The sequence below is a fragment of the Gadus chalcogrammus genome, chromosome 1, assembly GCF_026213295.1.
Source record: "Gadus chalcogrammus isolate NIFS_2021 chromosome 1, NIFS_Gcha_1.0, whole genome shotgun sequence".
NCBI classification, from domain to species: Eukaryota; Metazoa; Chordata; class Actinopteri; order Gadiformes; family Gadidae; genus Gadus; species Gadus chalcogrammus.
In genome coordinates this window covers 28,686,379-28,701,422 of record NC_079412.1, presented here as the reverse complement: position 1 = coordinate 28,701,422, position 15,044 = coordinate 28,686,379, and the positions used below count along the sequence as shown (strand labels likewise).

Genomic DNA, 15,044 nt, shown 5'->3' with positions numbered 1-15,044 from the left:
GGGCCGACGGATACGGCTCGGCCGAAGGCCCCCATGTTGGGCCAAACCACCGCCCCTCCAGAGCCGTCGTGCTGCGTGTCTCCCTGGGTCGGGCTAAGTGGAAGTTGACCTTTCAAAATAAAAGCCCTGCGGCAGGGCGGACGCAGATGGCAGCTGTTAGCTTTGCTTCTGAAGGCCGTAAAACAGAAACACTACAGCTGGGTGGAGCAGAGCCTCTTTATGGGACAACCCATTATCTTTCAGTGACATTTTATTGAGAAGGATTATACAAAAGATGTTGTATGGATACCATGGTCAGGTACCACAACATGAGGAATGTCCATCGTTTATACTGCTTCAGATTGAAACCATCACCGTGAACATTAACGTAGCAGACCTCCGATCAGGTGGTTGAGGTGAGGATATGAGGTTTGAGGAGATACCGTGTGAAGCATAGGCCTGTTATAAAGCCTGTCGACCTCGCCGTGACGGCCCCTGTGATGAATGGCGCCGGCCGGGGTCAGCTCCGGTCAGTGGCCGCTGGAAGGCAGGACGAGGAGGGTGGATGACTAGGGTGGAGGGGGGGTGATGAAGAGGGAAGGCCAGGCTGGATGAAGAGGGGGCCAGGGAGTTGAACCCTGGGCAGACGGGACTCGTGGACCCTGACCCGGGCCAGTGATCCGCTCTGGAATGACTCCTTGTTTTAGGCGTGGATCGATCGCAGTAAAAAACGTTGATATAGACGCATTTATTTTACTATGCCGTAAGATATGCTGTTTAAGTGGTTGTTGGTTTTAGGCGCACTGGACGAGTGCGCCCCGACCTGGTTACGTTGATCGGGTGAAGAAGGGTCGTAGTTACTGAATGCGGAAATCAAGAGTGGGCGCTCTTGACTGTTAACAGCCTATTCAGGGGCTATTGAACAAGTGAGACAGCACATATTTTACCCCGTTTTAGATCTGAGGGAAAATGGCGTATAAGACAGCGGTTATAACCAATGAACGGCAGATTTTACAGCGTAATAAAACCCAACGGCCTAATATGTAAACTTATGAAAGCTTAGACGCAGAATTTCCGTCTATTTAAATAAATACATGTCTGCAATGAAGCGTAGTTAATACCCACAATGAGGCGTCGTTGTGGCACACGCACGTGCACACACACGCACGTACACACGCACGCTAGAGGGAGAAAGCTGTCTTGTGATGCTTGGTGATTGACAGTTCTGATCGTTAAACTGAGGTCGTCACACTACAGAAATTGTTTCATGTGCTTCCCCGTCTGTGCTGCATTCTGAATCGGCCTCATTCTCTCAGTCCTGAAAGTTTTCACAAAGCGATACAATGAATGAAAGGAGAACGAAACAAACCAGGACTTCTTTCAATACGTTTTATCTTCAAATACATTTTCCACTTGAAATATATCGCTTGGTCATCAACTCCCCATCCAGCCCAGGGGCGTCTGTTCCCCGTCGCCCGCACGGCCCCATGATCCACACGTCCACGCTTTGGCCTCCAGCACGACAAGCTATTAGTTAGTTAGTTAACCCCTCTCCTATGAGGCCATGGTCTCAGGATGGACGGGGAGCCGGTGGTGACCCACTGACAGGACCCTAGTGGGCCAAGTTGTGGAATTCACTTCCCTTGGCCAGAGGTCGCCGGGTCAAAGCCCTAAATGCCATCACTCTGCCCGCTGGTTCAAACCCTCCAGCTCACCCTGGTGGCGTGCACAGCCCTCACGGCACTCTATACCACGCTATACTGCTCTATACCACTCTATACCGCTTAATACCGCTTTATACCACTCTATACCGCTTTATACCACTCTATACCGCTCTATACCACTCTATACCGCTTAATACCGCTTTATACCACTCTATACCGCTTTATACCACTCTATACCACTCTATACCGCTTAATACCGCTTTATACCCCTCTATACCACTCGATTCCGTTTTGTACCGCTTTATACCACTCTATACCACTCTATACCGCTTTATACCGCTTTATACCACTCTATACTGCTTTATACCGCTTTATACCACTCTTTACCGCTTTATACCACTCTATACCGCTTAATACCACTCTATACCGCTTTATACCGCTCTATACCATTCTATACAGCTTTATACCACTCTATACCACTTTATACCACTATATACCACTTTATAACACTATATACCGCTTTATAACACTTTATACCACTTTATACTGCTCTATACCGCTTTATACCACTCTATACCACTATATACCACTTTATAACACTATATACCGCTTTATAACACTTTATTCCACTTTATACTGCTCTATACCGCTTTATACCACTCTATACCACTATATACCACTTTATAACACTATATACCGCTTTATAACACTTTATACCACTTTATAAGAGGGGAGGTCTTGTCTTGTTTCCACTGTCTGTCTCATCTCATGTCTGCTTCAGACTGAGGAACACCAAGGTGAACGCGATGTTACGCGTTGCTGTCGGGTAATCGATTGAAGCCCCATCAGATGGGAGGTATACGATGTGTTTTTATTGATCTCCCTGGAGATATTCTGGTATAATTAGACCAGGTGATGCGCTCGGTCGACTGAGCCACGCGGGGGTTATCAGACGCCCAGAGACGTCCTCAGAAACACTTTTGGTTTCTTCAAAGACCCAGAACTCTACCCAGCAGATTAAGCGTGAGGGTTTGTGAATGCATTGTGCATGGATCATCCCTGCCTTACATGATGCCTTCGAATATAATTATTACATGGGTGAGTCAGTAATGAGGACTCAACATGTGCATCATCATTCATCAGAACAGAACACGTTATTCTGCCAAGAGGACATTATTGCAATGTTATTTATAAGGTTATATACTGCCTTGAGGTGTCGATGAATTACCATGGGCCTTTTGCTAAGTAAATTCATTCGCTTTCCTTGTCCACATACTTTGGAATTGATGAGCTGTGAATCCATTAAGGAGTGGTAAAGGCTATGGCCTATGGCTCACACACACACAGAGCCCATGCGCTATGGGTAAGACCTTCTGGTGCTGCACTGCTGATCTGTTCTAATGTGTGATACCGTTCTGCCAAGTCGCACGTCATCGCACCTTGGTTTGATTCTTCAAAAGATCAGAGTTAGCATTTTACCCAGAATGATGTTTCAGCACCGGCATCATTTTAACTAAAAGGACGGATATTTCTCCAATGTCAAACTTCAGGTGTGTGTGTGTGTGTGTGTGTGTGTGTGTGTGTGTGTGTGTGTGTGTGTGTGTGTGTGTGTGTGTGTGTGTGTGTGTGTGTGTGTGTGTGTGTGTGTGTGTGTGTGTGTGTGTGTGTGTGTGTGAAAGAGAGAAATAGTAATTAAGAAAGATAATGCTAGTGTGTGCTCCTTACTGCAGAAATATCACGGCTGAGAGAGGGAGGGGGAGAGATAGATGGAAGGAGGGGGGAGGGATGTAGGGAGGGAGGGGGAGAGATAGAGGGAGGGCGGGGGAGAGAGATGGAGGGAGGGGAGAGATAGAGGGAGGGCAGGGGAGAGAAAGATGCAGTTGCAGCAGGGAGAGACGGTGAAAGTCACGGATGTGCACCGATCACGTGCGGCTGAGTGTCACACACACACACACACACACACACACACACACACACACACACACACACACACACACACACACACACACACACACACACACACACACACACACACACACACACACACACACACACACACACGGTGGGCTGGGAAACAGATATATTTCCACTCCAAACAGCTGTAGGCTTCTTCAGGAATAGATGAAACCATGTGAAGGCACACGGGGATGGGGCTGTTCACTGCCATCTGCATGAAGCGGTCCTGTGGCTCTTCCCCTGCTGGTTGCTTCAGTCTCTTTGTTTGCACCCTGGGAAGGAGGCCTTCTGCAGAAATCCCTTTTCGATTAGCTGCTGCCTGCCTGACTCAACCAGAGCATCACTTCTCTACTGAATGCAGACGAATCAGCAGATTAGCGCGGTCCAACCTAATCACAGCGGTTCACCTCAGCAGCCCGAGTAATAAACGGTGAGTCGGAGGGCCAGGCCCCATCCTTCAGCTCACAACCGCTTGATTGGCTGTGACGGCCAGACCCAGATCCAATCAGATCGGAGTAGACTTCCTGTTCTGAGGACGGGTTACTATGCAGTCCACGGGCCCGGCGACCATCCATTATTCAGCCCCCATCCAGCAGCCCCCCGCTGACCCACCTCACGGTCCTTCAGCACCGTCCCGCTCCAGATGGACCCCCCCATGCATCCCTAAACGGGCATAATGCTTGATGTACATTTTAACTATTTAGTCCAAAGTCCAAAAGAGAAATGTTCCGTCTTCTCAACACCCGCCCACGACCTCCAGGCCTCCGTGTCCGACGCCAACGTCTGACAAGACGGGATAGTGACGGAGTCGGTGCCGAGGGCTCAGGGCGCTCCAAGGCTCTCGCTCTCTGTCTCTCTATCTCCTCCTCTCTCTCCCTCTCTCTCTCTCTCTCGCCCTCGCCCTCGCCCTCTCTCTCTCTCTCTCTCTCTCTCTCTCGCTCTCTGTCTCTCTATCTCCTCCTCTCTCTCTCTCTCTCTCTCTCGCTCTCGCCCTCGCCCTCGCCCTCTCTCTCTTTCTCTCTCTCGCCCTCTCTCTCTTTCTCTCTCTCTCTCTCTCTCTCTCTCTCTCTCTCTCTCTCTCTCTCTCTCTCTCTCTCTCTCGTCCTCTCACATCTCTTCAGAGCCTCCGGATGCAGACAGGGCAAATGGCTGCCCTTTCCCAGCCTCTGTGAACAGTCCAAATGTGTTCAAAGATCTCCAGGTCCACTCAGCTCTCCTACTAAATCCTCCTTTCCTCCAGCAGACTGAAGTCCTGAACTCAGTGGCCCGGGTAAGAGAGAGAGAGGGGGGGGGGGGGAGAGAAAGGTAGAGTGGGGGAGTCGGACTTGGTAGTCCAGGCACGGGCGTCTGAGCATGAGGGCTGCGCTGGCTCTGTACGTCTCATCAAACAACGGCAGACTGTGGCCAAGCAGGGTGTCTGCCACCCTGTTTTAATATTATTAAGAGTTAGAGTTAATTAATAAGTTGGAAGAAAGCCCATATCTGCTCTCGGATTTGTTTGCTTGTTAGAGCTGTCATTCTCACACACACACACACACACACACACACACACACACACACACACACACACACACACACACACACACACACACACACACACACACACACACACACACACACACACACACACACACACACACACACACACACACACACACAGAGAGAGAGAAACACAGACAGACACACACACACGTATCCATCTGGTACAGAAGATGCAGGATAATGAGTGTTTGCAGGGTTGAGGGTCGCTGCCACAACCAGGCTTCTAATTGAATTATCTTTGACTGTGTTCTCACATACGTCAAGTGTTCCCTCCCCTCTGCAGAGTGCCCGTGGTATCTGGCACCGCCTTGGTGCCTTGCCACTAGCTCTCAGTGGTGTTCCTGATGCTAGCATGAATCCTGTGTGGAGTAGGTGGGGGTTGGAAGTGTTGCATGGAGCCAGCGGCCCTTAAAGAGACCCTGGGGTGGTGGTGCAGGGGCCCTTAAGGAGACACTGGGGTGGTGGTGGTGGTGGTGGTGCAGGGGCCCTTAAGGAGACACTGGGTGGTGGTGGTGGTGGTGCAGGGGCCCTTAAGGAGACACTTGGGTGGTGGTGGTGGTGGTGCAGGGGCCCTTAAGGAGACACTGGGTGGTGGTGGTGGTGGTGGTGGTGCAGGGGCCCTTAAGGAGACACTGGGTGGTGGTGGTGGTGGTGCAGGGGCCCTTAAGGAGACACTGGGTGGTGGTGGTGGTGGTGGTGGTGCAGGGGCCCTTAAGGAGACACTGGGTGGTGGTGGTGTAGGTGGTTCTGGGGCCAGGGGCCCTTGGTCCACTGATAATGGGTCCGGGGGCCGTTTGTACGTCGACTGTCCACACAGTCCACTTCTGTCCGGAGTGACCCGCTGCCAGCGGTCTTCCTCACACGAGCCCTGATGAAGAGCGATGGCCAGGGTTCTGTTTTGCTGAAAACTTTGGTCAATTTATCATCTTCAGGATAAAATCCTAATTAATTGGCTTGTTTCAGACTATTAATAATCTGGACGTTTTTCTGCCATGGTTTATTTAGTTAGCATTTCCTGTTTTACGAAAATATGGAAAGGCTCAACTGGTTTCACGATGAGCAGTAATATTAGCAATATTTCCAGTCATTTTCGTACCATTGCAGTGTAATTTAAAGAGGCTTTTGATTCTTGTTCAGCCTCGACCTGGGCCTCCTGCCTCGGCCTCGGGCCTCAGTGTGGTGGGACAGTCTCTGCCTCAGCTGGGACTCTCTCCCAGGAGCTGGGACGTTATAGAAGGACACTCAACGACCGAAGGAGAGAGGGTCAAACGGCCGCTTATCAGATTGTCTTTTGACACTGACAACTTTCTGAAATGAATGTTCAAATGAGGGTTTATTAAAGCCAAGTCAGAACTTGATTTAGTCTAATGTTAGTATGTATCTTAGTGTGTTTTCTCCGCTGGCGGGCGGTCGTACGACCGTCAGACGACCCTCTGGGAGACGGGATGTGTTTGGAACGACCCTTGACCTTTAAGCCTGCACCTGCGAGACAGTGTAACACCGCTGCCCGTCTCCAGCGAGGAGGGGGGGGTTCCTGTCATATCCAGGGTAACCTTTAGGCCTCCTTATGGGGAACTCACACACGCTCCAGTTGCAGTCCTAACTGGATCACATTGAGTCGTTCTGCAGGTGCTGCGTCCAAAGACACTCACAAGTTAGACATGGAACAAAGTTATCCCAACTGGAGCAGGAGACTCTGCTGCGCGGCCGCCTCCAAACTAGGTTGGGGATAATCTTTAAAGTCATCCAGACGAGCCCGGGGCATTTGGTTTATCCCTGCGTGTCGTCACCTGGCCGCGGCCCCTAGCGCTTCTCTTTGTTAGCAGTGTGGGACGCGCTGGGTTTTGTTTGGCCCCTGAATGGAGCCCTGCTGGGTTAGCATGTATTGTTTCCTCTTCTCTGGTGGCTTCTAGAAGCGTCTCTATTAGCCTTATTTACCTTGCGGCCATCTTGGTTATAAACACTAGCGGCGTGGGGGAACTGAGTGAGGGAATAGTTCCCCTCACCCAGCTAGTGTTGAGATGGCCGCCAGGTGAACGGGGCCCAGTGCTGTCGGCCCGGCCTCAACATGTCTGCCTGCCTGAGCTGCTATTAGCAGAAGGGCAGTCGGTGTGCTAACTAGTAGCTCTCTATCCAGCTAGCAAGTAGCTATATATCCGCTAGTAGCTATCTATCCAGCTAGCTAGCAGCTATCTATCCAGCTAGTAGCTTTCTAACCAGCTAGTAGCTATCTATCCAGCTAGCTGGTAGCTATCTATCCAGCTAGTAGCTTTCTATCCAGCTAGCTAGTAGCTATCTATCCAGCTAGTAGCTTTCTATCCAGCTAGCTGGTAGCTATCTATCCAGCTGGTAGCTATCTATCCAGCTAGCTGGTAGCTATCTATCCAGCTAGTAGCTTTCTATCCAGCTAGCTGGTAGCTATCTATCCAGCTAGCTGGTAGCTATCTATCCAGCTAGCTGGTAGCTATCTATCCAGCTAGCTGGTAGCTATCTATCCAGCTAGTAGCTTTCTATCCAGCTAGCTGGTAGCTATCTATCCAGCTAGTAGCTTTCTATCCAGCTAGCTGGTAGCTATCTATCCAGCTAGCTGGTAGCTATCTATCCAGCTAGTAGCTAGTAGCTGTGAGCGTGAGGACGGGGGGACGTGGTCTGGGCGTGTGCGGTGGAGAGGTTGTGTGGCTGGAATCTGCCCGTTCCTTCCTGTCGCTGCTGGTCTGTCGGCAGGCAGGCCCAGCTCCATCTGCTGCAGTATAAATAGAGCGGAGTACAGCTGGCAGCGGCCCCCCCCCCGGCGCGGGGAGAGACGGCCCACCTAGCCTTCAACTCCGGCCAACGCAGTTAAAGCCAACTAAGCAAGACATGTTTAAAATGTTTTGCAGACGTTTATTGCTCCCGCGCTAAAAAGTCTTTCATGGAGTGCTGGGGGGGGGGGGGGGGGTACAGCATCATGGGGGGGTTACAGCATCATGGGGGGGTTACCTCGGTAACTTCATCCCGAGTGGCGCTAGCCACCGTCCAGCTCTGAGGCTCTTACATTTCACATTTTAGTTTTCCGTTGGTCTTGCTCCTTAATGCCGATTTGCTATCAGGAATGTACATTTTTATGAATTCCAATGAAATTGGAAGAAAACCTTTTTGTAATATCACCGATATCCCTCCTACTCCGAGATACTCGCTTAACCCACGCCGATGCTAGCTCTTTTAGCGCCGCCGCGCTGCGCTGGGCCCCTTCCCCGGTCGCGGAGGCCGGAGCACACGCAGAGCCCAGGCCGATCAGAGGGACGTATTGTGTGTGACAAAGGCACCGGGCTGCAGCGGGTTTGTCACAACAGATGACCTCATGGGTACTGCTGGAGGCCCTGCAGCCCCCCCCGGTCAGAGCATTGTTCTGGGCTCTTCCTGTGTGTTTAAGATAAAGAGAATGATGATGTGATCTCCCTCCAGAGGAGACGTTTGCAAGGCTTCCTCTGGGTTTCCCACGGCCACCTCCGTACTCTGGGGGTTCCAGTTCCTCATGAGTGTCGACTTTGAGCTGAGAAACAGAATCAAAAGGGGAAGCTTTTTATATGAATAAAAGTGTTAAAGTGTGAGGCTTCTGCTAAGCGTGAATTCTGAACTCCTGAAGCTCGGGGGGAGAACTGACAAACTCCTCACCAGGGCTTTTGTCCTTAAACATTTTTGCTTCAACAAAGTCAACACAGAGTCAGTTGTGCTCCTCTCCAAGGTTTCCCACTATCATTTCATGTTTATACCCAATGAACTGCCACGAGGGGTTTAGCCCGAGTTGGTACGACGCTGTCCCCTCCCCGGGACGGACCCGGACGCCGTATGGAGAGGGTTCCATGCTGGAGATGCGTTTGGTGTGGCTGCAGTGGTTGGAGTGGTGTAAGCTGTGTGGACCCTGCAGACGCACCATGAGCACCACGTTCAACCTGAGAGCTGAGCCGCAGCCAGGGAGAGCCCTGTGGCTGCAGCCCTCCACAGCCCTAACCTTCAGCCACGACCTACAGCCCTCCACAGCCTGACCTACAGCCCTAACCTGCAGCCTTCTACAGCCCTAACCTTCAGCCCTGACCTACAGCCCTAACCTGCAGCCTTCTACAGCCCTAACCTTCAGCCCTAACCTGCAGCCCTAACCTGCAGCCTTCTACAGCCCTAACCTTCCCACGGCCCGACCCCCGCGCCCCCCTCCCCCCCGTGGCCACAGACGGACACCAACGGGCCCCCTCGCTCCGCATTCAGCCGTTCCTCCGCTGCAGACTCTAGCCTCCTCTTCCTCGGCTGCTGCTGCTGTCACCGCTCAGCCTTCCCAGCGCTGCATTCCTCAGCCTACGTGTTGGTGCTAGGCACACCCTCCGGGTGGTTGAGCAAAGCGCTAGCATCACACCGCTGTTCCTCAGCACACAGGCCCCGGGGAGGCCATGACAGGGCCCCCAGGAATAGGCGCATATGGTAATGGGAGACTTCACCGAGACTGTTTCTCCTCATTTCCCTGTTTTTTATTTTCTCACGCAAACCCGGGCATCTGTTTCATTCTCAGAGCGCGTTGATTGGATTCCCTCTGCCTCTGTCTGAGGAGACGAAGGCCCCACCGGCGCCGTACCGATCGGGACGAACATAGGAAGAGAGGGAGGGCGTGCTCAGACACTGCGGGTGGGGGTGAGGGTGTGGGTGTGGGTGTGGGTGGGGGTGTGGGTGTGGGTGTGGGTGTGGGTGGGGGTGTGTGTGTGCAGCCTAATTACTGGGCCGGGCCGACCGCCTCGTTTGAACTAGAAGCTCTGGCTTATCTTTTTTGGGAGAGCTTTGGTGCGGGAGCCTCGGCTGGCGACCTCCAGCTGGGCGATGCTCTTTAGGTGACAGCAGGATGTGGTTAGTTAACGCTAACCCCCCAACCCTGAAATAGAGCCCCCCCAGGGGTCCACCGCTGGGCTGCTGCCTCAGGCTTCAGGAGGCAGGGCGATGTGTTGATGCAGGCCTCTAGTGCTATCGAGCTGGAGCAAACAGCCCATTAAAGCACAGCCCCTCATTACCTGGTACATCCCCCGTCCACACGGTACCAGCCTTTGGTGTTTTATGGATGAGCCCCCCCCTCTGTTGATAGATGATGGTATCCCCATCATCGTCTCGTTAGGCAGAATGGAGGGTGTGCTGTGCTGATCATGTTCTGTGACGGTTCACTGCTGTCTGGGATTTGGGGACATTTTATGTCCGTTCCTGACTCCTTGAAACACAACCGTTGCTCAGGCTTCTTTGAGCGCACCAGGAGTTGTTCCTGATGGCGCCTATGGAGTCTGTCATGATAAGCAGCTTAATGTCTTAGGAACAAATCCTACTACTTTCCACAGTGTGCTTATTGCATGTTCAGTCAGTTTTAAAAGATTTGGACCCATATACATAGCTTACTCTTTGGAAGAAAATCACAATTGAAATATAATTGTGGTTAAACCAGGATTTAAGTTACCAGCTGGATAATACCCAAAGAAAAAGGAAAGAAAATGGAAAAGCCAAAGATGAAAAAAAAAAAAGAGAGAGAAAGCCATTCGCAATATGCTTCAGCATCCTTCCCTCGTGTGAGTGTGGGGGTTGGTATGGCAACCAGAATCCGTTCCCATACCTGTTGCTATGGCTAGGAAGGCCAGAGCGATGACAACTCAGTTCATTAGGCAGTGGAGACACGTCTGCCATTTTAACTCTGTCGCGCTCTGACTCTGCATCGCGTGTTTCCTCTGAGCGGACAAACAAACGCAGGCTCTCTGATTGCCGTCAGCGTCTGATGAGCTGCGTCTATGTTTGAGTAGTGATCTAGCCCCCGCTGGTATGAGCTGCTCCTGTAAGGGGGGGGGGGTCTTAATATGGGAAGCAGGCGTCAGATATATTGAATGACTGATAATTAGGACCGGTGACTCATGCTGGGCGACCGACTGTTTCCTTCAGCCGCCCTGCGTCACTCCCCAGGGTTTGAAGACACCTGTCCTCATCAAAGATGGAGGGTTTGGTGTCAAAGCTGGCTTTTTCTTCCTGCTTTATCCACCTTGAAAAGCAGTGACTTGTGGCGGTGCTTCCACAGACCCCCGTTCCAGCCTCTCACCGCTGAACACATAACCAGGATTGTTCCTGTTTCTATTTTTAGCTCCAGTTTTCTCTTTTCGCGTCCTTGCCTCCTCCCCACATTAGTTAGTTTTTCTAATAGAAATCCGCGGTTTGTTCAGATGACGCACGAGCGGGAGCAGATGGGCCGGAGTTCAGCTCTGTCTTCTGGAGGGGGCGGGCGTGTTGCTGCGGCGAGAGCATGAATCACCACCGACGCCATGATGGTGGGGTGGGGGGGGGGGGGGTGAAGCGTGCCTTTCTCTGATTAAACCTTAACACTGCTGCTCCGCTCGTCTCCATCTCTCTGTCTCTGTGTCTCTGTCTCTCTCTCTCTCTCTCTCTCTCTCTCTCTCTCTCTCTCTCTGTGTCTCTCTCTCTCTCTCTCTCTCTGTCTCTGTGTCTCTCTCTCTGTCTCTGTGTCTCTCTCTCTGTCTCTCTGTCTCTGTGTCTCTCTCTGTCTCTGTCTCTGTCTCTGTCTCTCTCTCTCTCTCTCTCTCTCTCTCTCTCTCTCTCTCTCTCTCTCTCTCTCTCTCTCTCTCTGTCTCTGTGTCTCTCTTTCTGTCCCTCTCTCCTTCGCTCTCTCTCTGTCTCTCTCTGTCTCTGTGTCTCTCTTTCCGTCTCTGTCTCTGTGTCTCTCTGTCTCCCTCTCTCTCTCTCTCTCTGTCTCTCTCGCCGTCGTTCTCTTTCTGTCTTTCTCTGTCTCTCTCTCTGTCTCTGTGTCTGTCTCTGCTTCTGTGTCTCTCTCTGTCTCTGTGTCTCTCTCTGTCTCTGTGTCTCTCTCTGTCTCTGTGTCTCTCATATGCCTACCGACTAGAACCCATGTTGATTTTAACCCCCTACATAAAGCCCGTCCTTGTGCTCGCCACGCCCGGTTCTCCAGAGAGCCCAACGGTGGACGACCAACACACAAAATTCACCCGTTGACTAATTCACCCTCACCTCCGCTCTGGGTCGCCTTCCTGGGTCTTTTGTTGTCATTCCTCCCCCCTGGCGGTTCCAGGCCTTCGGAGGGACCCCAGCGTGAGGTACTCCCCTGGCCCCCATGCCGTGCCCCCCCCTCATCACCCTGTCCTCCCCCCATGAGCCCCCGCAGGGAGACGGGCACACGGCCCCCACACGGCCCCCGTCTGTCATAGCGGCCGGGGATTGTTCCAGGAGAAGGGCGATAAGGGTATTGGTAACCCTACCCCCCTCCCTCACCGCCTCTTCTCGGCCCCCGTGGCTCCGGTTTCCCCATGGGGGGCGGTCAAAGGTGAGACGGGCCTTTATTTAGCCCCCTCTCTCCCCCGCCGCCTCCTCCACTTTCATGGCCCAAAATGGAAGCCGTTGCCTTCCTGCGGACGTCTCACCTGCTGGTGAAGGGCAGACGGCCCCCCCCCCCCCGGAGGGAGGCCGCGGCTCTCCTACCTGAGCCTCTGCTCGTCTTGAGTTTCAATGCAGTGTCACTCTGCCGTTGGTTCTCTTCGTTTGTTTTCCTCCGGGTCGAGGCAGCGGTGCTGCTGCTGCCGGTGGCTGAGGACACTCTGTGCTCTTCTGTAAGCTCCCGCGCCTCCCCCCCCTCGCTGCATTATTGATCGGCCGGCTGAAGCGCGCCGAAGGTATCTCCAGGCTCGGCGTGCGTGCGTGCGTGCGTGCGTGCGTGTGTGAAAGGGGCTCTCAAGCACTCTCAGCTCAAGGAGCCAGACATGCCCTTTTTCTATTTGCCAATTTACAAAATTGGCCATTTGCATGTGCAAGTGCTGCTTACTGCTCTGTGGCCCAGGTTGGCAATTAGCTCCAGAGAATGAAAGGCTGTGAACGCACCGCAGTGATCTGAACGCACCGCGTGATCTGAACGCAACGCACCGCACTGATCTGAGCCCTGAACGCACCGCGGTGATCTGAACGCACCACAGTGATCTGAACCCTAAACGCACCGCTGTGATCTGAACGCACCGCACTGATCCGAGCCCTGAACGCACCACAGTGACCTGAACGCACCGCAGTGACCTGAACGCACCACACTGATCTGAGCCCTGAACGCACCGCAGTGACCTGAACGCACCGCAGTGACCTGAACGCACCGCAGTGACCTGAACGCACTGCAGTGACCTGAACGCACCGCACTGATCTGAACGCACCGCAGTGCCCTGAACGCACCGCAGTGACCTGAACGCACCACAGTGACCTGAACGCACCGCAGTGACCTGAACGCACCGCAGTGACCTGAACGCACCGCACTGATCTGAACGCACCGCAGTGACCTGAACGCACCACAGTGACCTGAACGCACCGCAGTGATCTAAAGCTGAACGCTGAGCGGCGGGTTTTTCCCGGCCGGCTGCTTTCGGATTGTGTTGCTCGTCTGTTTGTGCCGTTGCTAGGCCGCTAGTCCAGTCGGTTCATTTTTCCACTCTGTCTCTCCCCCCCTCCCCTCTCTGCTCCTCACTTCCTCCCCCTCGCCCCCCCTCTGTGATGGCGGAGGTGTGTTTGTCTGACCAGCCGTCAATTAATTCCCTGGCCCAGACGTGCAGCAGACCTGCCAAGTCGGGCCGGGTCTGTCGAGGGGAGGGGGGAGAGGGGGGCTCTGGCAACAACTGGGGCTCTAATATCTAGAAATATCCCCCCGTGCATTCTTATGAATGACCCCCGCTACCCCGTCACACACACGCCCAGGCAGACACACACACACGCACATACAGTCGCACACACGCAGTCGCACACACGCACACACACACACGACACAGTCCAATCCAGTGCAGAGGCTTAGCTCTCTGATTGTGGGGAAGGCCTGGACATTTGTTTCTGCTGGGGGCGAGATGCCAGACATGGCTCCAGATTCTTGTTCATTAGGACATGTCTGTGTGGCCGTGGGGAATGGCCGGGCGGGGAGGAGTCATGTGTCCTCCTCATCATGTCTGGAACATGGGAGCAACAGCTGATGGGAGGCCTTCAGAAGTGTGCTGTGTGCAATACCACTGGCTCTGTTTTGACAGGATCTCTCTTCCCGTTATGGATCACGACATGAGCGCAGCTCCAAGATAAAGTAATCTATGAGGAACAGAACCTTGGGTTGGGGAGGGCTGAACCGGTTTCACTTCTCCATCGACCCCCTGTGCCAGTAGTCTGTCATGGCCTGTCGTGTGGCTTCACCACAGTACCCTTTTCCTTCGAATGGTTCTTGGATACTGATTTATATTCCATATTCCAAGTATTAGTTTCATTATAATGAATGAATGAAAAATGCCTTGAACCATATTGTAAAAATCCAATAAAGGTCAATGCATATTTATGTTTACTGACTCCAGTGAAGCAAGAAGTATCTCATGTGTTTTGTTTCTTCCCAACAGCCATTTCAAACCCTAAATTCCCCAAGGAACCAGCAAAGAACTTCAGCTTTGATTACTCCTACTGGTCACACACTACAGTGAGTTCATAAATATACATACTTAATATAAAAGCTGCAATGATGCTCTTTACAGAAAAAATATACAAATGTTTGTAATACGGACAAAGAACCAATGGGTCAGGAGTTGATGTTTTTTCTCCTGTCTCCTGCAGCCAGAGGATCCAGCTTTCTCGTCACAGAACCTCGTGTACAACGACATCGGGAAGGAGATGCTGCAGCACGCCTTCGAGGGCTACAACGTCTGCATCTTCGCCTACGGCCAGACGGGGTCTGGGAAGTCCTACACCATGATGGGCAAGCAGGAGGAGGGGCAGGAAGGCATTATCCCCATGGTACGTTCCCCCAGCCTCCGAGCCCCGCCTTGATAGCACCAGACGGATCGGAGACGGTCCCGAGTGCTGGGCTGTCCGGTGAAAGGACTTAAA

General features: G+C 52.6%; 1 protein-coding gene across 10 annotated transcripts in view; it reads left to right on the top strand.

Moving 5' to 3' along the window:
- kif1b (kinesin family member 1B) overlaps window positions 1-15,044 on the top strand; it is a 74,395-nt gene that overhangs the window by 5,916 nt on the left and 53,435 nt on the right. For all 10 annotated transcript variants that reach the window (XM_056600046.1, XM_056600107.1, XM_056600090.1 and 7 more), the window contains exons 3-4: window positions 14,561-14,637; window positions 14,772-14,951. In XM_056600046.1, coding sequence (XP_056456021.1) covers window positions 14,561-14,637; window positions 14,772-14,951 — 257 coding nt within the window. The remainder of the gene's footprint in view (window positions 1-14,560; window positions 14,638-14,771; window positions 14,952-15,044) is intronic.